This window comes from Acipenser ruthenus, chromosome 31 (assembly GCF_902713425.1).
Source record: "Acipenser ruthenus chromosome 31, fAciRut3.2 maternal haplotype, whole genome shotgun sequence".
NCBI classification, from domain to species: Eukaryota; Metazoa; Chordata; class Actinopteri; order Acipenseriformes; family Acipenseridae; genus Acipenser; species Acipenser ruthenus.
The window spans coordinates 1,253,713-1,280,655 of NC_081219.1; the positions used below are offsets into that span (position 1 = coordinate 1,253,713).

General features: G+C 38.5%; 1 protein-coding gene across 3 annotated transcripts in view; it reads right to left on the reverse strand.

Moving 5' to 3' along the window:
- The window catches only part of LOC117396811 (astrotactin-2-like), a 559,949-nt gene that overhangs the window by 470,147 nt on the left and 62,859 nt on the right, over positions 1 to 26,943 (reverse strand). For all 3 annotated transcript variants that reach the window (XM_059005718.1, XM_059005716.1, XM_059005717.1), the window contains exon 2: positions 101 to 288. In XM_059005718.1, coding sequence (XP_058861701.1) covers positions 101 to 288 — 188 coding nt within the window. The remainder of the gene's footprint in view (positions 1 to 100; positions 289 to 26,943) is intronic.

Below are 26,943 nucleotides of genomic sequence, written 5' to 3' on the forward strand. Positions count from 1 at the left end.
AATGCTAAAACTTTACAATGCATTAGTAAGACCTCATTTAGAATATTGTGTCCAGTTCTGGTCACCTCGCTACAAAAGCACATGGCTTCCAGGTACATACCATGACAGAAATATGGAGAACGTGCATCTGCTCGTCCACAATCTCCGAGGGCTCCCGGAGAGGGGGGGCTGTCACCTGGGACAGATGCTCTGCACTGCTCATGGACACATGGAAGTAGAGGGTACCATTCTCCAGCCACTGCTGCTTCCAATGCACCAGGGAAATATCCACACCTGTCCCCGACATTTCTGTAACAAACATCACAGAGAACATCACTTTAAAGATGCATGCGCAGTTTGGCACAACAATATGGTGTGATTCAAGTACATTGATTATTTCTGGTAATACAGCAGGTTAAAGAAAGTTTCCAGTTTCCATGCTTTACTCTCACTTGCACTCCCTAGGTCATTTCACCTGAGCAGTGTCTTCTGGGTCAGAGCAGGTTACTGACTGAAAGCATGTCAGCCAATATGGAAGCAGCTGGGGTGAGGATAATGTCACCCAACAAGGTGAAATGACCAAGGATGTGTAGCACTATCTGAAGTCAAAGAAAGATCCTTTTAACACTGTGTAGTACCAGATATCTTGTTAAAAATAATAACAATAATAACAACAACAACAACAACAACAACAACAACATGTGTTTCTTTCAAATCTTCACAACAGTTATAGTTCTGTTATAGCTCTTGTTATTCCACCTTTTGAACATAGTGTTTCCCCTGTGGTATGTTCTGGTTACATCTTTTCGTAGGTTAAATATCTGTTAAAGTAAGCAAAGCATTTAAAAATACATTTTGTAAAATGGTGTTTGATAAACAACTAATATTTTACTAAATGTATATCATAGTGCAGTATACTGCACATATGATTTAAAACAAATTATAATCAGCTTTAAAATCATATTTCATTTCACTGACAGCAGCATGGCAGAATCAAAGCACTGGCTTACAATGGTGCCAACATCAATCACCCACATTCACATTCACAAGCAGGCTCCACACACTGTACTGTACACTCGTGAAAAGTACACTCACCGAGTTTCACTGGGGGAAATGTTTTAATAAACATGTGTAAGAAGCTGGCGGATGAATTCACATGTAATAATGCACAAAGACACTAGGGCCCAGACAAACAGCCAACTTAGCCCGCATACATATTGAATACAATATTTTATTGTTGTTTTACATAAAATGAATTAGTCCATTGTCATATCCTCTTCAGTCGCCACATTACACTTTTTATCTATGCTATACTTGATAATGCATATAGATTTTTTAAATCTGTGCTATACTTGATAATGCATATAGATGTTTTATTTTCAAAATCTTGGCAGGGCAACTTTTTGTACTCCGTAGAGTTCATATTAACAGTTTTAAAATTATCTAAAAATGAAAACAAATGTGACTTAAGGAGTGTATTATTATTTAATTTAAGACATGGATTTGAGTGTGTATACAATAGCATCCCTTTAAGCATATGGCTTCATCTAATTGACAAAGATAAAAACAATACCCCTGTAAAAATATTTTTTCTTAGCTATTCCTTAATACATTTAAATATAGTTGCTACTTGCAACAAATCAGTAAGTTCCAGAATACAAGGAAAGCGAAATACTTTCAAGCACGGATTATGGTAAAGAAAACGACTTTGTGTCAAAAGAATCAAATAGGCCCACTCTGTTGCTGAATGGTGGAATGATCTAACGGTAGTAATAGGATTAGAAGAAATAGGATGTGCTAGCAGTGACAAACCAAATTCATTTACAAAACGCTGGCTGAAAGGAAGCCTTTTCATTAATTAAACCTTTTCAAAACACGGTCTGTTATCTAGCAAGACGTCAACTGCTGAGGGAGTGTATTTGTGCCGTTATGAAATGGAAATGGATTTCATTGTGTATATTTCATTTTGTTCCTGGAAGCCCTGTCACAGTCAGGGTTCCAAGATTCAACCGGCTGTATCTGGATCCTGCTGGGCTGAGATTATCTGTGAGGTTCAATAGAACACCTTTCAACATGAAGCCCTGGAAGCAATCCTGTGCAGAAACCATAGTTCATTCGATGGATCTGTGACAGCTTTATGACAGCTAGATCTCAGCGTATAATTGCATGAGGACGCTATTAGACTTTTCTTGAAAACAAAGAATTTTAAGGAAAATCTTTTGTAGCAAAAGTTTTGCTTTTGTGGATGAGGAAAACATGTTACAATAACTAGATGTTTACAATTATTTATTTCAGCAATTTTTTTTGCAAAACTCCAAAAATGCAAAAAAAATTATTTATTGTCATAAAGCTGGAGAAGGATACAAGAAGATTTCCAAGCATTTGAGTATCCCGCTTTCAACTATTGTTTCTATTATCAAGAAGTACAATTCTGGTCAAAGGTTTTGGAGTGATGAAACAAACATCGAGCTATTTGGTCACAATGATAGTCGTTACATTTGGAGAAAGTCTGGTGAGGCATACAAAGAAAAGAACACCATACCTACTGTCAAGCATGGAGGTGGTAATATCCTGCTATGGGTCTGATTTTCTTCTAACGGCACAGGAAATTTAGTTCCAATACATGGTAAAATGGATTCCATAGCATACCAAAAGATATTGGCCAATCATCTGAAACCCTCCGCTACAAAACTTGGTTTAAAGCACAACTGGACGTTCCAACACAACAACGATCCAAAGCACACATCAAAATCTACTTCAGAATGGTTAAAGAAGAATAAAATCAAGGTTCTGGAATGGCCTAGTCAAAGTCCCGATCTAGATCCAATTAAGAATCTTTGGTATGTGTTGAAGAGGGCTGTGCACAAGAGAAGTCCTCAGAATTTGAATGAACTGGAACAATTTTGTGATGAAGAATGGTCAAAAATCACTAAAGAATCATGCCAAAAGCTCATTGACAAATATCCTAATCGTTTAAAAGAGGTTATTGCTAAAGGTGCCTCAACTAGATATTAATTTCATTTTCCTTGTCAGAGTATGAATACTTTTGAATTTGCATTTTTGGAGTTTTGCAAAAAAATGGCAGAAATAAATAATTGTAGACATCTATTTCTTGTAACTGTTTCCTGGTCCACAAAAGCAAAACTTTTGCTACAAAAGATTTTTCCTATAATTTTTTTTTGAGGAATTTCTAGAAATTCTAAATTTCCATTGTGGTATGTAAACTTTTGACTACAACTGTATTTAAACTGAGTTAAAGAGAAAAAAAAAAACGGAGAACCGTGTTTGATTTATCAGTAGCAATACAGTACAATACAATGGTATCTCGCCTCCAATACAATAAGCACAGCAGCAATGGTAGCTGATGTCCAGTTTGAATGACAGGATTGAGAAATCAAACAACTGGATGCAGACTGATCAATTCCAGCAACTTTATTACAGCACATCATAACATCAGCAGGCACTGTGCTCTCTTCTCTATCAATGGCAGGGGGCTTTGAATAAACTTTATGAGCACACCGTGAACAAGTTCACAAACAAACAGCATGTTGGCTACTAGCTGTCTTTGAATGTACTTCCTATTTACTTGTGCAATTATTTGTCTTAGGACCTAACAGTAACTTAAATACTGAAGCTTCCACAAATTCACGGAACTGGACTCCAATCCTGCTTACTTTTACTTGTATTCTTTTAGATGTTTACCTTTTTAAGAGGCAGATAAAAACAAACACTTCATAAACCACTTTGGCCTTTGTGTACGAGGTTCCTGAACTGAAGAACAACAGCTGAATGTTTGTTTTTGTTTTTTTGTAGTAAGTTATTATTTAGGCTACTGGAAATCCCCACAACGCAACATCGTCCACCGCAGGTTAAAGCTACTATACAGCACACAACCCTGTGATTAACAGCCTCAGAAAAATCTAGAAGAAATACAGAGGAACTCAATTTTAATACTGGAAAGGCCTCTGAATGAACCATTTCTAACTGGGATACTGAAGCCTGAAAGCCTGCCAGACCACATGAGATTCTGAGCAAACTGCTTTACTCATGCAATACTGAGAAAAAACTGTATTCATTAGCAACTAAAACTAGTGCTGCAAACAATCACAAAAAACATACAAAAACAAAATGGAAACACTTTAAATGTGAATTATTTGAATGCAGTCCTTTTCTAAAAGCAATAGACTAGCAAGGCGCTTCTCAGTTTGTTAGGTGCTCTCGCCTTCGGCTCACAGCATTCAACTGCACGATAAAGACCTTTTCTTTGGGGTCTAGTGCTTAAGTAAGGTAAGAGCCCAAGCTCTCAGATGTGCTTTAATAGATATACTTTGTAAAGCATAGTCTTTTCTGTCAGGTTTAGGTCATTTAGAAAACTGTAGTAATTATTAGGTAACTTTCTATGAAAGAACAGTAATACATCTGTCCAGCATTACCAAGTGACAGCTTTAGGGTTTGGCCACTGCAAAACTAAAAACCAAGTCTTTAAAAAAGAAAAAAAGATAAGTATCTAAATGCCAAGTCAAAGTTATTTTCTAAAGCTCAGGGATACCTATGTTATTCTTAAAAGCTTGCTTGTTCATTGACAGGCAGTTTATCACTGTGTTAAACAGTGCTTGGCAAAACGCTGTTGAATACTGCATCACAGAGCAATGCTTTGACATTTTCATTTTTTTCTGTGTTTTTCCCAAATTGTTTTGATTGAATTTGATAAGTGGATACTGTGAGCCACTGGAGGGGGGATCATCAAATAAAAATGATTTCATTATTATATATATATATATATTTTTTTTTTCAAAGAGCCAGCTGCCCAATGTTTCGATATGTTGTACATATCTTTCTCAAGGGAGCCTGTGTTTGAATCAAAACATTGGAGGTGTTTATAGGTTTTTCTTACATGATGTAATGGTGTTCTGTATATTGTTTATTATTACTTCTATCTTTGAATCTGTATTAATTCAAATTAACATATAAACTTATATTTATATTATCATTCAATGCTGGCTCTGAGGATCAGTCTTGATTTGGCCTCCCCAGCGCATACACAACTTTTGAATGAATTTTGTTTATTTATTTATTTAAATGTTATATATTTATTGAAGTTAATTAGTTCATTCTTTTCTGTTGAGTCCTGCTGGCATCATCATGTTCAGTCTATTTATCCATTTACTTTCTTTTATTCTTCTATATGTTGCATTGTCTAATTTTAGCTGTTCTTATACTACAAACTTTACATCATTTATGTCATGTCCTTGACTGGTGAAGTGTTGTACTATTGGTTCACTAATTTTTTTATTTCTAATCAATGAAAGGTGGTTCTGAATTATTTTATATAACATTGTTCCAGTCTCCAACATATTTTATTTCATCTCATTGTTCACAGGCTATCCCATAAACAACATTGCTATTTTTACAGGAGGTATTAGTTTTTATTGGATATGTGTTGTCCTTATGTTTAATGATATTTTTACTTTTGTCCATGTATTTACACACTTTACATGTACTAGTGCAAGTATTTGTAGAACCTATTCTGTCAATTATTCCTTTATGTTTACTGTGAACTAAAATATCACCTCAATTAGCTTCTCTTTTGAATGCTACAACTGGGGCCTTAAGAATTTTTATATTTGCATAATCTAGTAGATCATCTCTTTTTAGTTTATCCACTTTTCTTAACTCTGTCTCTATAATTCTTTCTTTGTATCCTCTTTTTTTAAGATTTGTTTTTAATACATTTCTTTGTTTTGCATAGTCACTTTCTTTTGAGCATATTCTTCGTATTCTTATTCCTAGACCCTTTGGGATTGCCCTTTTAGTGTGTATCGGATGTGCAGAGGACATGTGTAAATACCGGTGCATGTCAGTAGGTTTACAGAAGAGGTCAGTCTCACTTGAACCTTCTTCAAGTTTTACTATGGTCTAAAAATTATATTTCTTTTCTTGTCCTTCGAAGGTCCATCTTAATATTATTGTGCATTTCATTTGCCATTTTATGAAACTGGAAGAGATTCTTGTTAAGATTTACTTTGTATATCATTTTTGTTTCAATCAGCAAGGTGTCATTCTCCTGTGTCATTCTCCTGTTGTCATTCTCCTGTGTCACCAAGCTGTCTCTCCCTCTCCTCCAATATAACAACATTATAAAACACTTAGTGATTTATAACCCTCCAAATCACAAACGTATGTTTCATTCCCTCCACTGTTTATACCACTGCAGACATACATTCAAACTGATGCACGCTGCAGTGTTCAATGGCAGAGCCGTGGGTATTGTTTGTTATTTATTAGAACAAACATGAGCAAGAAGACACTGATTAGTGCAAATGGGCATGTGACTGTCAGGCACAGAGGACACCGAGGACATGTTTGATAAGTACTGCATTCAGCACTGAAGCACAACAACAGCATACTGCTCAGTTTAGCAACATTTCTAGCTGACAAAGGGGTACATACAGTATACTAAGAGTCCAGTGAAGGACAAGCTTGAGGCATGGAAACTGAAGTACCCCTCCTTAACAGAAAGGGTGTTCCCTCAAATCCAGGGCAGCCTTGAAGCATGGAGACTGAACTGCTCCCTCACCCCTAACAGAAAGGGTGTTCCCTCAAATCCAGGGCAGGTAGACTAATCTTCTCCCTTCACTCCCTCAGAGAAAGGGTAATGCCTCCAGCCCACTGCAGGTCTAAGTCACACCTGTGAAGCATAACATTGTCACAATATGCTTTCCCTGCTCTGTGGATAAATGGGGAGGAAAAGCTAAAAACTAAAAGCTAACAACAAGTGCCACAGGGTGCAACCTAGCCCTCTCCTCTCCACTGAAGTACACCTCCATGTTAAAACAACAACACTTCTGACCAATAATCTTCTGACCATAGAGTCTGTTCTTTACAGTCAGTACTATGCAGCTCATATTTATGTAAAATGATTAATATGCCTCAGTGATTAGCTGTGTATTTGCAAGAAATATTACACTATGTAACACAATTTTTGTGCCTGGGTAGTAAGTGTTATTTCCTAATTGCTTATGCCTCAAAAGTATAGAAAATGGCTATTATTCCCCACAAACTTTGCTTTTGTGACCAGGACAGTGATATTTTGAAATTTACCTATTTCCAATGAGAAAACGGGCGAATTTGTGTCTTTTCGTTCACATAAAGTCAGAAAAAAACAACATATGAATCCAAATTAACATGTATTTATACTAAAGTAATACAACAATGACTACAAAAGATTTAGAAGTGAGTAGTTTTTTGAGATTTACGATTATACTGTACATCACTTTCACGAATCAGCCCCGAAATGTAGTCTCCCATCATGTTCTCGTTATACTGTCCTTGGTAGCGGCGTTCAAAGTCCAGTATATCCTGGTGGAAGCGCTCGCCTTGATCCTCTGAGTACGCTCCCATGTTCTCCTTGAATTTATCAAGATGAGCATGAAGGATATGGACTTTGAGGGACATCCTACAGCCCATTGTGCCGTAGTTCTTCATCAGAGTCTCAACCAGCTCCACATAGTTTTCGGCCTTGTGATTGCCCAGGAAGCCCCGAACCACTGCAACAAAGCTGTTCCAAGCCGCTTTCTCCTTACTAGTGAGCTTCTTGGGGAATTCATTGCACTCCAGGATCTTCTTTATCTGTGGTCCGACGAAGACACCGGCTTTGACCTTTGCCTCAGACAGCTTAGGGAAGAAGTCTTGAAGGTACTTGAAGGCTGCCGACTCCTTATCTAGAGCTCTGACAAATTGTTTCATAAGGCCCAATTTGATGTGCAGTGGTGGCATCAGCACCTTCCGGGGGTCCACCAGTGGCTCCCACTTGACGTTGTTCCTCCCCACAGAGAACTCGGTCCGCTGTGGCCAGTCCCGCCTGTGGTAGTGCGCCTTGGTGTCCCTGCTGTCCCAAAGGCAAAGATAGCAGGGAAACTTGGTAAAACCGTCTTGGAGACCCATCAGGAATGCCACCATTGCAGCCTCTTGATGCCATCTCAGAAAAATGCAGATATGTATCCACTTAGGCAGCTGGAACTAAACTGAACTGGTGGGCTTAAGGCCCCTGTATTTATACTACTATTTATATTACTAGAAAGATCTAGAAAGTTCTAGAAGTTACTCCAAGTTTACTCAGCACTGAATCTATCTGGAATGTTCTGGAAAATAGGTAAATTTCAAAATATCACTGTCCTGGTCACAAAAGCAAAGTTTGTGGGGAATAATAGCCATTTTCTATACTTTTGAGGCATAAGCAATTAGGAAATAACACTTACTACCCAGGAACCAAAAAAAAAAAAAAATTGTTACATGGTGTTATCGATGGTACTTCCGGTGTGTGTCTCCTAGCTGACCTGTCATCAGCTGCTCCACTGCTACAGTCACAGAGCGATACTTACAGTAAGAGCTCTGTTCCTGGGCCTTACCAGACCAAGCCAGCAACACTACTGGCAGAGGTACAGAAACTGTTTTAATGCAAGGCAAAGATAAAATGCCCTTCAATGTTTAGCCAATTAATAATTGATTTCAAAACCACAACATTTTATTTGGAATGTAATCAATGGCTGATAGGATATAACCCCATAAAGAGTCCTTTTAACAGAAGACGTATTTGGTCTACAACAGATTTTTTTTTTTTTTAATGTGGTATGTGAGTCTTTTTTTTTTACCACTGATGAGATTAACTTTAATTAAACCCCAGAGGAATTCTGCAACTTCAGAAACTTGGTAACACTGTTGACTTACCAACAAAAACAGCAGCTTTTTATTCCTGCCTTAAAGCAAAAGTGCACAATTTTGTTATGTGGAGTAGTGGTTAGGGCTCTGGACTCTTGACCGGAGGGTCGTGGGTTCAATCCCACATGGGGGGGCACTGCTGCTGTACCCTTGAGCAAGGCACTTTACCTAGATTGCTCCAGTAAAAACCCAACTGTATAAATGGGTAATTGTATGTAAAAAAAATGTGTAACAATTGTAAGTCGCCCTGGATAAGGGCGTCTGCTAAGAAATAAATAAATAATAAACACCCCATTAGAAGCATTTCTGTCAGAAGATCATGATCATGTAGATCAGGTCATGTATTTCTATGGTAATAGCAAATAGACATCGTGCTAGTACAAGGATGATATATTCTAATGCTGTTCCACATATACAGTATATCAGTATATATATATAGGGCTCTGGATGAGATTCATTTTATATGCCATTTATATTAGGGATGGCACGAATACAGCGGTTCCTAATAATTTTCCTTTAAGGTCTCACTGAACCGACACATTTCAATTGAAAGCCGGTTAAACTTTTAAATCACACAGTTAGTTTGTGCTGTGTGTATAATCTTTAAAGTGCTTTCAATTAAAAACAAATTGTCGCCCTGTAATCTGTAGACAGGTGAGTTTCGCGTGGCCGATGCAGACCCACATTTTAAACACATAAGCATAACAATAATAATCTTTATTATCCTGGGGTATTTTTCTATTTTAATGTGTTACATATTGTAATGTCTTGCTGTAAAATAAAGGCACACACACACAGGGGCCACAGCCATATCCCCTGCCTGCTGCTATGCTGTCTGTGCCTGAGTTCAGAGCAATATAATGGCTTTTATTACTTTTTGAAAAACGAACGAATATCCGAACATGAAAATCCTGTGTTCGTCCCAGCACTAATATATTCCTTTCTAAAAGCTCCTGTCAGATCAATTGGACAAGGATGGACTAATACTGCAGTATTCCAAGACGATGACCATCATGCACCAAGGTATGGAAAGGTGTTGGAGCAAGGGGCACATCTGTTGCAGCAATTACTCTAACACCAGTCAATGGCTAAGTACCCAGTGTGGAGACACAATAACAGAGGCAATACTGAAACTTTTAAAGAGGTTGCCTGTGCTGTTGAGAATTAGAAGGCATATGTACTGGCCTCTTAATGGTCACCCAGCAGGTATATACAATCCCAGACCATTTGATTTGAACTTTAGTAATACCAGATGGTTTAAATGAAAACGCACGTTTGCTCTAACCTGCATTTCTTTTAGGAGCACATGTTTGAGAACTGTGGAGTGAATGGAAGTACATGACAGGTAAGGGTTACAGAGTTATTGTGTTAGGTACAACCACTTTACAAACAACCACGTTTGCAACAAATTAGGAATTGCTTTTCCCAAAATGGTGTTTTTTGTGATACTGATAACGTGTCTTCTGAAAAGGCTCCTCAACGTTCATTCATTGCGGAGTGAGAAAAGGCCTGCAATGCACAATGCTTCACCTATGGGCTTCTGTGCACAGCACAGTACACTTCCCCACAATCAGCCTTGAGTCTATTCAGAAGCAGTTTGAGCTGGAAGAGTTAAGGATGACAAATACTAAGAAGAAACAACAACAACAGAGATTCATACACAACACAAAATAGGATATTAAACAGGTAAACAGAAAATAAATAGTAGGAACATTGATAATACAGTGCTCCCTCGCTATAAGGCTCTCGATTATAACGTGCCTTGGATATAACGCTCCTACAGCATGTCCCCCAATTCCCTATACTAGTGATACATGCAAGAGTTCTACAGTAAAGACAGTACTGGTGTTGTTCAAACTGTAAACAACTTCTCATTATAACTTCCATTTCTGTCTCTCCCTTTTGATACAGTATCTGAACTGAAGAAAAGCTGTGCTGGCACTTTATAACACAGACATCTTATTCAGCATTCATTTTATAACTAAATAAATATTAGTCCTATTACGTGGTTATCTTTCCTAATGTATTGACTTTTTTGCTGTAAGAGGAGCTGCGGCTTTCTCTGCGAGACGAGACGCTTCAGCTTCGCTTCACGCCCGCTCCGGCAGCCATTTAGCCAGACTATTTATAGTTTATTTTATATAAACTGCTCATTCAAATGAGTGGGAATGTTACCTTTTGTTTATTTGTAAAAAATATAGCGTTGATTACATGGTGCTTTATGCATGGTTAATTCACAGAAAGTTACATTTTTGCTTCACTATACGTGCGTTAAAGAGAGGGAGTTATTTTATTTTGTATTTTAGTCAGATGTTGTTGTGTGTCCCACGGCGCCCCCCACCCCCTCCCCCGTTTATAACGCTCTTCGGTTATGAAGCTCATATTGTGTGTCCCCCGAGACCCGCGTTATAGCGAGGGAAGTAATATTAGTCATATTTCTAGGATTCACAAAACTAGTTGTGACACTTTAATTAACTGCATATGTATTTATGTTTTTCCATCCATGTTGTGATATTATCTGAATTCCCTGCTGGTATTTGAGTGTCATACTTACTTATACAATGAATGTTGGCAAGTCACCACTTTGCTAGCACCTAGTAACAGAAATTCTACTCTTGGGTAGTTACTTATGAGCATAGATTTACATATCATTATGTTTGTTTACAGATCTGCTTTCCAATACTACTGTACTACTGGTCTTGAGTTATCTTTCCTACACTACTGTACTAGACTGGTCTTCAGTGTTGACTGAGTTATCTTTCCTGGACCGGTATACAGAAGTGCAGCATCGAAAGACTTCATTTCAAACAAACCAATAACACACACTAATTTAATTGATTTGTTCCAACTATAGGCAGCGGCTGAAGGAAAATGAAAACCTGTGTTTAATTTAGCTGAAGTGTGGACTGTCATTTATCAAAGGTCAATCTCATCAATTTCAAGGTGGCCAATGCAGCATGCAGGGGCACAGAGCAGGTTGACAGGCTATGACAGTTAAATACCTCCGTAACAAGCTGGTGCCATCCTTACTTTCCCTGATGGGAACTGGCAGAGCAAGGGCACTTTCACTGTCATTATGCATGCACATCGCCTTGCCAAGGTTCACAACTATAAACTTCCACAAGCTGCATTTCCATTCCATCAAAATATTATGAAACAGAATGGACAGCACTGCTTTAATAAGTCATGACCTGCATATCAGAAGCTTCTTAATTGCTCTTCTGACAAGGAAAGGAATTAACAAAAGCAGAAAATGGCTGATATTTGGCTTTCCTCAATACTGTTGGCACAACAATCCCATATGATATAACTCTGCCTAAATAGATAAGGATCTTTTATTGCAGCAGATTTCAAACATTTTTCTAACTGGCACACCCCCTCTGAAGTGGCTTGGGTCTGCCACGACCCTCCTAATATACCCCCTTATTTACACATTCTAGAAACACATCTACAGCATGTGCAATATTAAAAATGTATTATATAACATAACAAATTATTCACTGCAATTGACAGAGTGGGTACACACATAAAAATAAAGAACTGAGTCAGTATACTTGTGACAGGGAACCCCTGTTTTAATCATTATGTGACATTGGAATGCGTTTGAAGTACCGGTTTTAATTGATTAATCACACAAATAATTGACCAATTAATCTTGGTATCCAAAAACAGTGCGCGAAAAATGAATCTTGAAAAACGTCAAAGTGTACTTCTAAAGACCTTGGTAAAAGGGCAACTGGAAGGTATCCCCAATATTTCACAATAGTTCATCGTGCTTTCCTTGCACAGCAGTACTACAAGCGTATCGTATCATCAAGTCTCACGTAAGCCGATTTTTCTTTTTATTCAACGTATTTCTTTTAAACAGTATCAGAAAATGAACAGCTATATCACACTTTCTCTTCAGCTAACCTAAATAAAATAGCACTCAGTAAACTACATTTCTCTTCAGCTAACCTAAATAAAATAGCACTCAGTAAACTACATTTCTCTTCAGCTAACCTAAATAAAATAGCACTCAGTAAACTACATTTCTCTTCAGCTAACCTAAATAAAATAGCACTCAGTAAGTTACCTCTATTATTCTGAACTTGAAAGCTTACAGCATATCAAACCAGATCTGTTAAATACAGTATTGTACTCTGTCGTGCAGCTGGTAATTTACACTAATGTATATGCTTGATGTATTTTTTACTTTTTTTTTAATTTTTTTTATTTTTATTTAGAGTGACCAATTAATAATTTCATTTATTTTTCCTCCAATTTAGAATTTCCAGTTATGTTTTTTCTCCTCACTGCAGCGAGTCCCCACACAGCACAGACGTTCTGAGGGCAAGTGAGCATCCTCCGATCTCACAAGCCTAAAGCCAGAATCGCTTTTACACCGAGCAATGCAGAGCAGAGGTGGGCGGGCTGCCGATCCCGAAGAACGGAGATCAACCCTGCCTCTTATCCACTCTGAATGTGCTCGGTGTCTGTCCAGTAGGGTTCACTGGTGCGCGATGAGGAGAAGGAATCCCTCCCGGTTTCCCATCCCCCACCCCGGAAGCGTTGGAGCCAATGTGACGCCTCCTTCAGAGTCCCCAGCAAAGTTCGGCCTCTTTTCACAGCCTGGATGCAAACTGGCGCCGTCCAAGCTGTGTGACTCATCCTGCACTCCCAGCAGCAGTGCTTTAACTGGATGAGCCACTCCAGGATGGATTTTTTATCTTTTTTTTTTTTTTTTTTTTTTTTTTTTTTTTTTAAACGTGGCATTTGGCTGAAGGAAACACAAACAGGCAGTACAGCTCAAAAGCAAGTGTCAGATTACATCACCAAAAGTGATTACTTGCAATTGTCTTTCAATACAATTTCATATCACTAGCAAACAGGTGAACGAATTAATAGGAGAATGTATTGTTTAGCTCGGTATTCATAAACTGCAAAATCTGTGCCTAAGAAAAATAAAAGACCGTTCAATGAAGAAATCATGTTTTGCACAACACTTCCAGAACCCAGCTGGCTCCTCTGAAGGGTCTGGCTTACACTATTTTATTTTTTTCTGAAGACACTCCACTATCTCCTCCCGTAGTGTGGCTCTGGCCAGGGCAGGACGAGGCATGCTTTCAAGATGGAGAAGCTCACATAGCCACTGCTTGTGTTTTGTGTGTAAACAGATTCCAGGTCTCCAGTGGCACCAATGCAGCGCCAAAATGAATTACAAAATAAATTGCTAGGAGTAACGCAGAGAACTGCATCAGGCTTTTTCCCAGTAAAATGGAAAAGTAACTTTGTCATCCTGCAGCATGCAGATAATGAAGCCGAATGAAACCCTAAAATCTAAATTAGCTAAAAGAGAGTTGTTGGCATTCACAGTCATTAACTCAATTAAAAATACATTTCACAACTGGGTCCCGACAATATCACCCAGTCATTTTTCAGTACGCTTGGTGTGCCAAATTTAAAGTTGTAATATATTCTCCCTAAAGTTGATAAGAGAACAATTACCAGTAGAGCAGAGCAGCAGTCTTACATGGAGGCTCTGCAGGCTCTGCTAATTAAGCAATCAAAACGCTTGACTAGAGCAATATATCCCTGGCCAGAAGAAATTATGCATCATTGATTTTTTAAATATAGTTAGAGCACCCAATTACGTATTTCATCCTGTTCAGTCCCCAATTTAAAAAGCCCAATGTGAATGCAAACTCACTGCAGCAGTGCAAAATTAAATGAGCATGGCTTTAAAATCAAAAGACTTGTTAACTATAGTTGTTACAAAATACCTTGTTACAGAAGCGTTGTTAAAGGGACTGTAGTTCACAAAATAATTCAATGCAGTTGAACTCTTTTGCAGTTCACTACACAGAAAGAAACACATGTTCTAGCAAACACACATTTTCATTTTAAAACAGGATGTGTGGTTCTGCTGTAGGTTAAAGAAACTTGTGTTTCAATGTCTTATTCCCAGGATACTGGGTACACTTGCACTTCCTGGCGCTACATGACAGGGAAGAAGCCACTGAAGGGGTGTGGAAATGACCAATGAAGCGCAACACTAACTGAAAGCATAGCTTGCAAACAGAGATTTCAATTATGGACATATGAGACCTATATAACGAATGCAATGCAGCATCGATGGTATTTTTTGTTAGCTGCAAGGGGTTGTAATATTTTAGACAGTGCTACTGTACATGATGCTAGAGTAGACTTATTAAAAGCCCAATCCTTCACTCATGACCACTGAATCTGCCTCATGCTCTGTACTGTTGTCAGTGGTGAGTGACTGCAATCAGGCAGTTTCTTAAAGAAGCTGTCAGCATAATGACCTGTTAGAAAAGCATGTCAGCTGCCTCCTGATGCTTCTCCAACCCCCTTTTTGAAGCTGTCATTTTGATTCAAGCTCTCAAGTCATCTTTACTAACACAATGAAACATTTGAATCAAAGTAAGTAAAAAAAAAAGGACTAGCACAAAAAAAAAATCTTCTTTTAAACAATGTTCTATGTTAATAGGACAATGACTATAATTTCACATTACTTAATTGTATTAACTATACCCTTGTGTGACTTAATCCTATGCATATTTACTGAGAAGCCAACAGGACTTTCAGATTATTACCTAATTCATTACTGATGCTTGGTAATTATTGCACAGTGTACAGCATATAAAAAGATGACCATATAGACCAGTTTCAAACTAGTTCCAATCTAGGATATCACCACCTCTGTTTCTGTACAGATATAGACACTCCAACAGTCGTTTAGTCAGTCAGGCTCTGATACAGGTCTGGATATGTTCTGGTGTCTCCAGTTGGATTATAGCTGCCCCGATGCAGGTGAATTTGTCTATGCACTCAATACTAGCATCTCTGATACAGGTCTGGATATGTTCTGGTGTCTCCAGTTGGATTATAGCTGCCCCGAGGCAGGTGAATTTGTCTATGCACTCAATACTAGCATCTCTGATACAGGTCTGGATATGTTCTGGTGCCTCCAGTTGGATTATAGCTGCCCGAGGCAGGTGAATTTGTCTATGCACTTAATACTAGCATCTCTGATATGGATCTGGATATGTTCTGGTGCCTCCAGTTGGATTAACGCTGCCCCGAGGCACGTGAATTTGTCTATGCACTCAATACTAGCATCTCTGATACAGGTCTGGATATGTTCTGGTGCCTCCAGTTGGATTATAGCTGCCCCGAGGCAGGTGAATTTGTCTATGCACTCAATACTAGCATCTCTGATATGGATCTGGATATGTTCTGGTGCCTCCAGTTGGATTAACGCTGCCCCGAGGCAGGTGAATTTGTCTATGCACTCAATACTAGCATCTCTGATACGGATCTGGATATGTTCTGGTGTCTCCAGTTGGATTACTGTCATGCAGAACACAGCAAACACTTATTCAATTCCTAAATAATATTAATACATTTTACAGGCACAGCATTGGGAGAGAGTATCTTCCAGATAGATTCTCTGTGTACAGTGTCACATGCCTTCCATCTATAAACCCCTTGTTCCAATCTTCAGGAAGCTGCTCACACTCCCAGATCTTGATAAACAGTGGCTACATCATCTGTGCTGTTTGTTTGGTGTCTACGGTCATGAGTCATGCAGGGATGTCATCCACTCCAGCTTCCTATAAGCTTTTAGTGATTCCATAGCCTTATAAATCGCTCCCCCTGGTGGTGAATCAGTTAGAACATCCAGCTGGGTGGTTACTTCTCATTCATGCTTCCACATCCATGTTTGCCCATGTGCCTCTCGTAGTTTCTATTGTGGTTCCCAACTTTAATGTGGAAGTCTCGTACGATAAAGGTGGGATCATGCTTTGGACATTCCTCCAGAATTCACTATAGTTGGTCATAAAAAATGGTTTTCCATATCTCCTTCATCTCCATTATTGGTAAAAGCATAGCATTGTATGATGGGCAGGTTTGTATGGCGACTTTGGAATCTAGCTGCAATAATTTTGTCATTCGCTGGCTTCCAGTCAATAAGTGATTCTTCAAGGCCTTTTCTCACCTGAATTTCAACTCTTCGATTCAATCAGCTCTGCTCGTATACAGAAACAAGCCACTTTTAGATGTTTTTATTGCACCAAAACTGATCCATCTCACTTCACTAACTCTAAGGATATCTAGTTTATCACTACTTGCGGCAAATTGCTGCACTGATACATGGCGCTAACATTCCATGCGCCAATTCTAGCTGTCACCTTTGGGGATCCAAGACAAGGCATCGTGCACACAGCTCTGTGTGTGGTTTGGCTGTCCACAGTCATGTATGCTGCTCTTGGTTTTCCAGATGGATTCCTAGAACAGCGCTGTGAAGATCCTGCTGAAGATAGTTGAATATCAATATTGTTACTTTTCGTAGCCAGGCAACTAACTGGAAGGGGGTCTAGCCTCTCACAGCCTGCCATTGTCTGCTTAGCCAGTTTCTCATTGTTCCTCACAAGACCTGCTCTGCAAAAGATACACCAAGGCAATCCACTGGTGTATCTCCTGCAGGCAGTCCCCTGTTCCCTGATGCCCACCACTGGTGTATCTCCTGCAGGCAGTCCCCTGTTCCCTGATGCCCCCCACTGGTGTATCTCCTGCACGCAGTCCCCTGTTCCCTGCCCACCACTGGTGTAGCTCCTGCAGGCAGTCCCCTGCAGGTTAGACTTTTCAGGGGGGCACTCTAACACCACCTGCATATTATTATTTTTCTGTTGATAAATTATGAGAAATAACCATCAAAGATTGTTATCCTTGTTAAAGAAGCAAAACAAGTACAGTTGTCCCGTGTTATTCCGCCCCCCTTTATAACGAGACCCTCACATACTGCCAGCTATTCTCTCTGAACAAATGTCACCAATATAGAAACAATGCTATTTGTACCCGTTATATCTCCACCCCACTGTCTGCGACCTGCCAACTTCCCAAGCCAAGCAAACAAATATAAGCATTGTAGTTTCCCTCATTGTAGCGCCAGCGAAATAATCATGGCCAATTAAAACAACAAAGTTATGCAGTTAACCTTTGACTCGCTTTCCTAATTTGTTGTTAACTGAACGTTCATACAAATGTCATCAACACTCCCACTCCCAAAGCAAAACAGAAAGTACAAAATGGCGAGTCGACCCTACATTTAACACCAGAGCAAAAGAAAAAAAATCTGCATGTATGCGTCTGAAAATAAGAACGCAAGACATCACAAAAGTTCTCGCCTAAGTGAGGCATACTGTTAATCGAAGGACAATTGGAGACATTGTAATGGATAACGGGTCGATTTGTTTAACCTGAAAAAGGCTTGACGCAGTTTAAAATAAGTGACTTTTAAAAACCACAGTAAAAAAAAAAAAAAAAAAGTATGGTAAGAGGTTTGTTTGTTTTACGTGCAAGTTTTGCACAAATGAAGGCTGACTTAAACTAAAGCATCAGTTTTGTAATATACAATAGATTTAATGGAAGACAGGCTTCAGATTTAGTTAAGGTAATTTCATCCCCAGTAATTTGCATTCTCCTTTTCCGTGTAGGACTTTGAAGATGTATTAACTTCTCTTCTCTCATTTTAATTTCTACTGATTTTTGATGTATGTGTTTCTGTTCCATCTTCCATGTATTCATTGGTGTTGTTCTCGCTTCAAACATACTCCTTTGCAAGAAGAGAATATTGGAACTGTAAAGCACAATCTGTGCACAATTACCTTTTACAAGAAGAAATGTATATTGCAGTGAAGTACTGCATACAAATCTGTTAGAGTTTGAAACAGTTTAAAGTTTGGGATCATTATTGGATCCTTTCTTCTAATGTGAAAGCTTTATTGAATGTAATATTTACAATGCACAAACACAGAACTCCATCATATATTGCATCATATATTTGCTGCTCATGAAACCTTTTCAGCTGTTTTACAGAGGGCCAGGTGCTTTTTTTCTCCCCTTTTGTAAAGCACCGATCGGTCTGAGAGAATGTGTGTAAACATTCCTTGAAAAGCATTCCTTAAAACAGTCCCTCAAGTTTTGACAAAACTTTGAACATTACATCTACAATCTCCCCCTATAACCGCTTTATTTGCCTTTACTTCTAATAGGGTTTTGCATGGCTTACGTGTTCAGGGCTGGCATGTTACTTGGCTTGGGGTATATCCACACATGCTGTGGCTTTTAGCCAACGTAGAATGCTGAATTTTGGTACTGGCAAAGAAGCAGCCATGGGGAACACAATGTTCCAACAAAAATACTCATATACTGTATGCCTTTGACACGTGGTTAATGAACGATACACAGCTATACCACAGCGTGTTTGAGCTCAGTACCACTGGGGTGACTTCAACAATCATTATTAACTAACAGCTTATCATCCTATGATAACATCCCTATCATGTTTTATTTGTATTTCTTATTGAATTATGTCCACATGACATGTTCAGGGCCTGTACCAAAAACCAGCACTCTACATCGGCTAGATAAACCACAGCGCGTGTCGAAAGTCAGGTACATGCAGAATCGTCAGCACTTGAATCCCTTCAAAGGGAATATCGTATGATGTGTTTACATAACATTTACAAGGGGCATACACTTATACTAATGTATTTAATGAGCCAAAAGGTGCAATAATGATAATATTCTTTTTTTTTTTTTTTTTTTTGAGCATGGATAGTTGTGGTTGCTCGAACTTAAAAATGTGCCCAATGTTATAAATTATTCTAAACAAATATCTGCAGAGCTTTATCTCCAGCATAATCTTGTTCATATAACCTTCTGCTGCAAACAATATCTGACATTATCACATTTGCACATTTCAGTGTGCCTTATTCCCAGGAACATAGAGCGCAGAACAGGCAGCATGGCAGGAGGTGGAACAGCTGGCTTACAGCTGTACAGATGCGTTTATACAAACAACAGACTCCAGAAACACAGAGCCAGATCACTCTCGACTGGATTCCATTCTACATTTCAAATGATTCTATACAGTTGTCTTGACAGAAAAGGGCATTACAAATTGCATTCTGCCAAGGTCCTTATTTTGTTGTTTTTTCATTCACTGAATCTGTGCACTGAGCAAAGACTACAATAAACTGAAAGGATGTTTTTCTTACAAAAAAAAATGTCACATCAACATGGCTCTCAATTTTGGAGAACCTTTTGGGGAGTATATATATTTTCAATATGGACCAGATTCTCAAAGCCATTTACTTTAAAAAAAACAAAAACCTATTTACAAGCTCCTAAATGAAATGTCAAAGTGATTTCTGGTTGGATTACTTTATTTGGAGTGTTTTCCCTTCTGAAAATCGTGTGCAAATGACATTGTTTTGGAATAAATGTTTAAGAATCTACCCCTATGTGTGTAAAGGGCCACATAAGGGACGGCATGCGCCACAATGTCTGTCTTCTTCATTTTTGTACTTTCTAAATTATGATGAGTGGTTGGAATGATGGATGATAAATGACTTCTATAAAAAAAAACAAAAAAAAAAAGCGATGGTATGTCGGCAAAATAAATAAATAATAATTTAAAATTATACTACTGCGGTAAGACTTCCTACTCGTGCCTCTTAATGCAAAAAAGCCATCGTGTTTCTGCGCGAGTATGCTTACCTTTTAAAAATGCATTTTACATAGATCTTTTCCATTAAATATTTGATTGTGATATAATTTAACATTTCATTTCGATGGACCTTTTTATGATGCATTATCTAAAAGCTTTTCACCATTACACGTTGTATACTTTATATATAGATAAAAAAGTCAACTGATAAAGTTAAATAATAAAATATCGTGATGATATCAGTGACCCACCACCACCCCACAAAAAAAAAAAAGCTAAGGCCAGGAAAGGACCTTTTCTAAATCTAGAGCAGCTTCCGAGTCTAGATTGGATGACTGATTACCCCAATTAAAGTGTAAAATAAACGGTATTCTTTTTAATTTAGTTTGTAAATACCTGGAGTTAGCCATACTTTATCATGGCTTTGCGCATCGATGGGCGAGTGTGCTGCAGGCTGTGAAACATTTCCCAAGGCCAGTATGTACATTTTGTACATGAATTCTAATGCCTCGCCACGTGTCAAACTGCCATATCATGTATTATTAATTGTGTCGTTACAGTAATACATACATACATACATACAGGCATACACACTGTTGTTTGGAACACTGCATGTATTACAGACCTTCGACGGAGCACATTAATTTCACTATGATATCCACACGCAATCAAGATAAACAAACTGCCGTTCATATCCACAGCTGGATTCATGTGTAGGCTATATGATTGTGCATGTGTTGTGTCAGGAAATGCAAATGAATAACCAGATACGAAGGATGAAAAAATGCAATATTTATATTTTTTGGTCAGATCACGATCCTCAAAGACCTCATTCCGAAAGGAAAATACATTGTTTCCGAATCTTTTTTTGATACGTGTCCATTCTGCAAACATTCTGAATAATCAAATCTACTGGATCGCCGAAAGCTTCGATGGTAATGCTGACATGGTCCATGAGTCAGCGGTGAGGCATTAGAAATCACGTACAAAATGTACACACTGGCCTCAGGAAATATTTCACAACCTGCAGCACACCCACCCATCAATGTGCAAAGCCATGATAAAGAACGGTTATCTCCAGGTATTTACAAACTAAAGAAAACAGAAACAAGTGCAATGATACTGTTTATTTTACACTTTAATTGGGGTAATCTTTCATCCAATTTAGACTCAGAAGCTGCTCTACAATTAAAAAAGGGCCTTTCCTGTCCTCAGCTTTTATTATTATTATTATTATTATTATTATTATTATTTAACTTTATCCATTGACTTTTTATCTATATATGAAGTATACAAAGTGTTATTGTGAAAAGCTTTTAGATTATGCATCATAAAAAAGATCTATGTAAAATGCATTTTTAAAAGGTAAGCATACTCGCGCAGAAACAGGACAGCTGTTTTGTGGAAAGTCTTGCCGCAGTAGTATAATTTCAAATTATTATTATCTTTTTGGACATTCCGTCATTTTTTTTTTACTGGTATGCATACCAGCTCATACTGCCCCACTTTAATCACTGTTTATTATGTATTGGTAATAAATACCGCAACTACTATCACAGCACATAGACCATGTTTGGCACACAGAGAAGAGTGTTTCTACACAAAGGCCATATAGCTTACACAAAGCTTCATTGGAAATGAGCCGGTACATCTGAGAGTACATGCGGAAGTCAACTTTTTTTGGCTGGGAAGAGTGATTTTGGACATAGCAGTGTGGCATATGCAGCTGTTTGGGGGCATACGGATTATTATACAATGACCAAATACATTCGGAATAGCAAGGTGGGATAGTTTATGTTTTATTTTTCATGTACTGCTGATGTACCCTTGTGACCGAAAGACAATGATTCTTGGTGGTAAATCTCCCTCCCGACCTGTGAGGGCGCTAAGTAACGGGAACAGAGTACCCTGGACTGCTTGGCCTTAAACTTCGTTCTGAGGGTTAAAAGGAAGTCGGTCATTTAGAAAAGGAGCGGAGCTTCGGTACATTAACTCATCGACCCGGAAGGAATTGGAGGAGCGGCTGTAATCATTTACCATGAGTGACGGTATAAGTAGGGGTCGAAGCAATGTAATCTGTTCCTTCATTTTGGTTACTGAGAAAGAACCCGGAAGGACCTGTGTTATGGGTATCTGTATCGTGAGTGTTTGTTTTCTGTCTAATTGTTACTTGTTATCATTAGACAGCTAACATGTTCCGGAGCTGTCGCCAGAGGCCAACACAAACCCAGAACCAAACTGCACTTGTATCACAAATAACTGTACTGTCACCACGGGCACTAATTCACGCACTGATGGACTTGTGTATGTGTTTTGTGTGTGTGTACAATAAACTGGACTATTATTTCGGGACAAACCCGGGGATTACAAAGTAAGTAATACACACCACTGTATTACTTACCATCATTATTGTTTACTGTTTGTTTTGCTGTCAGGCACTGGACATACAAACCCATTAAACTACTTTGCACCTGGATTATAATTGTCTGCCTGTTCATTGATCACTTGCACCTGCACACTGTTAACCTCTAAATCATGTTCCAGCTTCTGATTCAGAACACAGATTTTGTTTCTTTAATAGGAGCCAAGTTACCAGCTTGCAGTATCTCTCCCAAGGTGACCTCAGTGTTTCACTGTCCCCCCTTCTTCCTGTGAAATAAACTTCCCTGCATTACAATCCTAATGAGCAGTCAAGCCACGCATGTAATCTGGTTTAGGCAAAACACTTTTACAAAGAAATTACCATCATTAAGGGACAACAAAGCCATTGTAATTAATGTTTGATTCAATAAATGCTTTGTCTATTGCTATTCAGGATTAGGGGATCCCAGCCAGAGAGGAATAATATCTTAAACGTGACACATTAACAGGATACACAATTCCCTTATCTCTAAAGCACACAGATTTTGTAAAACACCCAAATCCCATTAATGAACCTATACTCAAACTGATTGTACATCTCTCTCAACAGCTCCTTCACGCCAAGCAATGTAAGGCTAAGTTTATTACAGACTTTAAGAATTACTAATCCGCTGCACAGGGTCTCAAAATCAGCACTGTCAACCCGTCACAGATACAATCTCACATAAGGGGAAGAATCAAACACCGCTTAACTGAGCCATTATATGGTGTGAACAGTTTGTCAGATATACATATTGAGCTGCAAGATAATACCAACAAGTCCTAATACAATCCTTCTGAGGAAACCAAACAGAATTATATAAAAGATACATCTCACTGTTGCAAGTCATTTCCTGGCACTAAGGGCAGGACTGACAGGCTTTGACAGTACGTGAACCATTCTTGGGAGTTCCATATACCCACAACGTTTCTGATAAGAGGTAGTAATCATTCAGGAATGGTCACATGTATCTCCAGATTGACACCCTGAAGATGTGTCACATTGAATCACTGCCCCCTGGCTGCCCATAGTGCTATGGCAGGAGTTTCTTTGTCTAATCCATGTCCATATTTGAAACCTGACTGACCTTCACATCAACAGAGAAATCAAGGATAAGGAATCAATATTACAGTTCTTTCTAGGCACTGGGCATTGAAAATCAAGCTAATGGAAAAAAAACTGCTTTGACTGCTTTATAAAAGCGTATACCAGCAACTATTGAGCTAGCCTTGCAGTGCACCCTTGAAAAAACAACAAGTACATTACCACACTATCAATCATAGGAAGCACATGTCTTTACAGTGCTGTTCCACCGGGTGGCACTAGCTGTAAAGAGTCTGAATGATCTAAGCAGAAACAACAATAATTATACACACACTTGGATATTAAACAGGCAAGAAATTAAATACAAGGGGAATGTACAGTAGATGATATAATTAGCCCTTATGCCTATTCACTATGAAATCTGGAAGTGACACCAATTCAAGTGTAGTAGACCTTTGAGGGCAGCCAGGTGTTACTATTATCATCCCTGATATACGCAAACAAAAATAACTCTAGGGAACTTTCTTCTATCATTGATAAGCCAGTAAATCTGTCCTTTGATGCTCCTCCATTTTTAATCCTCAACTTTTAAATGTGAGAAATGTCTTAATTATTTTCAAAACATGATTATTAATATTCTTTGAATCTTTATTTTAAATTACAGCACAAGACCTCAATAGGTTGGCAATGCAAATTAATTTGTCCAGATGCTTGTTGGATCCAATTCCACCCACAATTCTAAAAGTAGCTTTGAATGAGTAACTATTAAGTGCAGGCTCTAGCTGTGCAGCTATTCTGGTTCTTTTAGATTTGAGTAACATGTTTGATACTGTTAGGGTTGCCATCTGTCCGGTTTTTTAAACTCGCTGCCTGGTTTTGTAGCACACTGAAAACCGGACACGCATTGTCCACTAACACTCAGTGCTGACGTCACCCAAAGGCGACCACCGGCTCTGTGCTAGTGGTGCAAAAGTGTGATAGACTGCTGTGCCTTTAATTATCAATTGCTGTCGCTAAAACAACAAAACAGCTGGAAAAACTGACGTCACCACGATGAGCAGCACAATTTCAGCTTTTGATAGGTACATAACTTAATATATGCTGCTATTCAATTATTTTCAGCAAATCACTGTAAAGATAGATGTTGCTAGGAGCCGCACAGAGAAGGAGGCAGTGCCTGCATTGTAATAGGGATGCCAACTGTCCAGGTTTTGGACAGGACATCTAGTTTTAAACTGTCCGGGGGGACCAAATGTGACACTGGCAACCGTGACACTGGATACTCTAGCTGTGCTACTGTGGTTCTTTTCGATCTGAGTAACGTATTTGATACAGCGGGCCAGACCATTTTAATACTCTAGCTTTGACTGAATGCATTACTGGTGTGAAGAAGTGGATGTCTCAGAAATGTTTACAGTTAAACTCTGATAAGACAGAAGTTCCGTTATTAGGTTCACAGTTGCAACTAGAAACCACAAAATATTTGCAAAAAGATCTGGGCAATTTACCCACCAACATAAAAACAGAGGTGAAAAATCTGGTGATCTTATTTGACTCACATTTATCGTGCCATAACTCATCTGCAGCTTATAAAGAACACAGCTGCTAGGGTTCTCTTAAAAAGAGACCACATAACTCCTGTGCTGGCCTCACTACACTGGCTCCCAGTGAAGTTTAGAGTTGATTTAAAAATGTTACTTTTGACTTATAAAGCATGTAATGGTATGGCAGTAGATCATTTAAAGGAGCTTTTATTCACATATACCTCCACGTGATTTAAGATCAGCTGATGCAGCCCTGCTGTGCCTCCCACAAGTATTCACACAAAGGAAGGGAGAGAGAGCTTGCAGTCCCTGTGCTCCCAGATTGTGGACAGCACTGCCACCTCAAAGCAGAACTCACCAGTTCAAATTAAAAACATACTTTTAGAGTTTAGCTTTTTTTAAATTATTTTTTAAACAGCATTTTAAAATGTGGGCCCACTTTTAAAAAAAATGTATTTTACATTATATTATACCAATATGAAAACTGTTTTCATTGTTGATCTTGCTTTCTTTTCTGCAACGTTTGGTAACTTCAAGATTTAATAAATGAGCAAAGATTGATGATTTTTAAACTCTAGATAGAACAAAGGTTCAGTCAAACCTGCCAATAGAGTCTCTGTAAAAGGTAAGTCTTTATCTGGATCATTAGTATGGACTAAATGTACAGCTTGCTCACTCTGCAAAGTGTGCTCATCACTGAAGGATATTAAGCTAACAGTTCATTTTAGTCCCAACTGTAAGACAGTTCTACCAGTAAATGAACCTCAGCAGCCCTACATTCTTCCTCTCCAGCAAGTAAAGCATGACCTGGAATCGCTGAACCACACAAAGATGGACATCACGCCACTGACGATTCAGGCTGCAGTGCTTTCATTTAAATACTTCATGAGTATAATCTCCAGCATGTAGGCTAAAGCACTTTGTAGCACGAGTTGTCTAGAAAAGTGACAGTCGACCTCGCAAACTGATACAGTTTGATACAGTGCTGATACTCAACAAATCCACACTTCATTTTCTAAACAGCAGCAGCAGCAGCAACATAATAATGTTTTTGTGTATTTAAAGTGTATACTAGTAGCAATAGAGGCAAGGTCAATATTTTGATTGTATGGAATCAGTGCAGTTGCAGTAGCAATCCATTACATACGTGTCTTTTTATAAAATTAATAAATACAATGTATGTACAGTATGTGTGTATATATATATATATATATCGTCCCTGCCAGAAAAGTGTATTTGTTTAATTGTTTAAGTATTATTTACTGTTTAATTATCTCCTGCACCTGGCTACCATTATAAATTAGAGCCAGGTGCAGGATATTTAAAGAGAGCAGCCAGTCTCTTCAGGGCTGCTGTGTGAAGAGCCTGACCGTGTGTCGTAGTCCTGAAAGGTACTGTGTGAAAGCCTTTTTGTGAATCGTTTTTTTGTGGGAAAAAAGAAAAACAGTGTTTTTGTTTTGTTTGTTTGATTGAAAGAGCAGTAAGATATACTCCTTGCATTTACTTTTGTTTTGTGTAAACTACGCTGTGTTCCGATTGTGAAAATAAATAAAACCTCCATTATTGGGACCCTTGCATCGCCCTGAATCAATACAAGTACAACATTACACTAACAACATCAACAACAGCCGCGGAATATGGCCAATAGATGATGCAAAGAATCCTGCAGCACCAAGCGCATTTAACATAACTGTATTTAAATTGAGATGTTTATTATTATTATTTCCAGTACTGGTTAA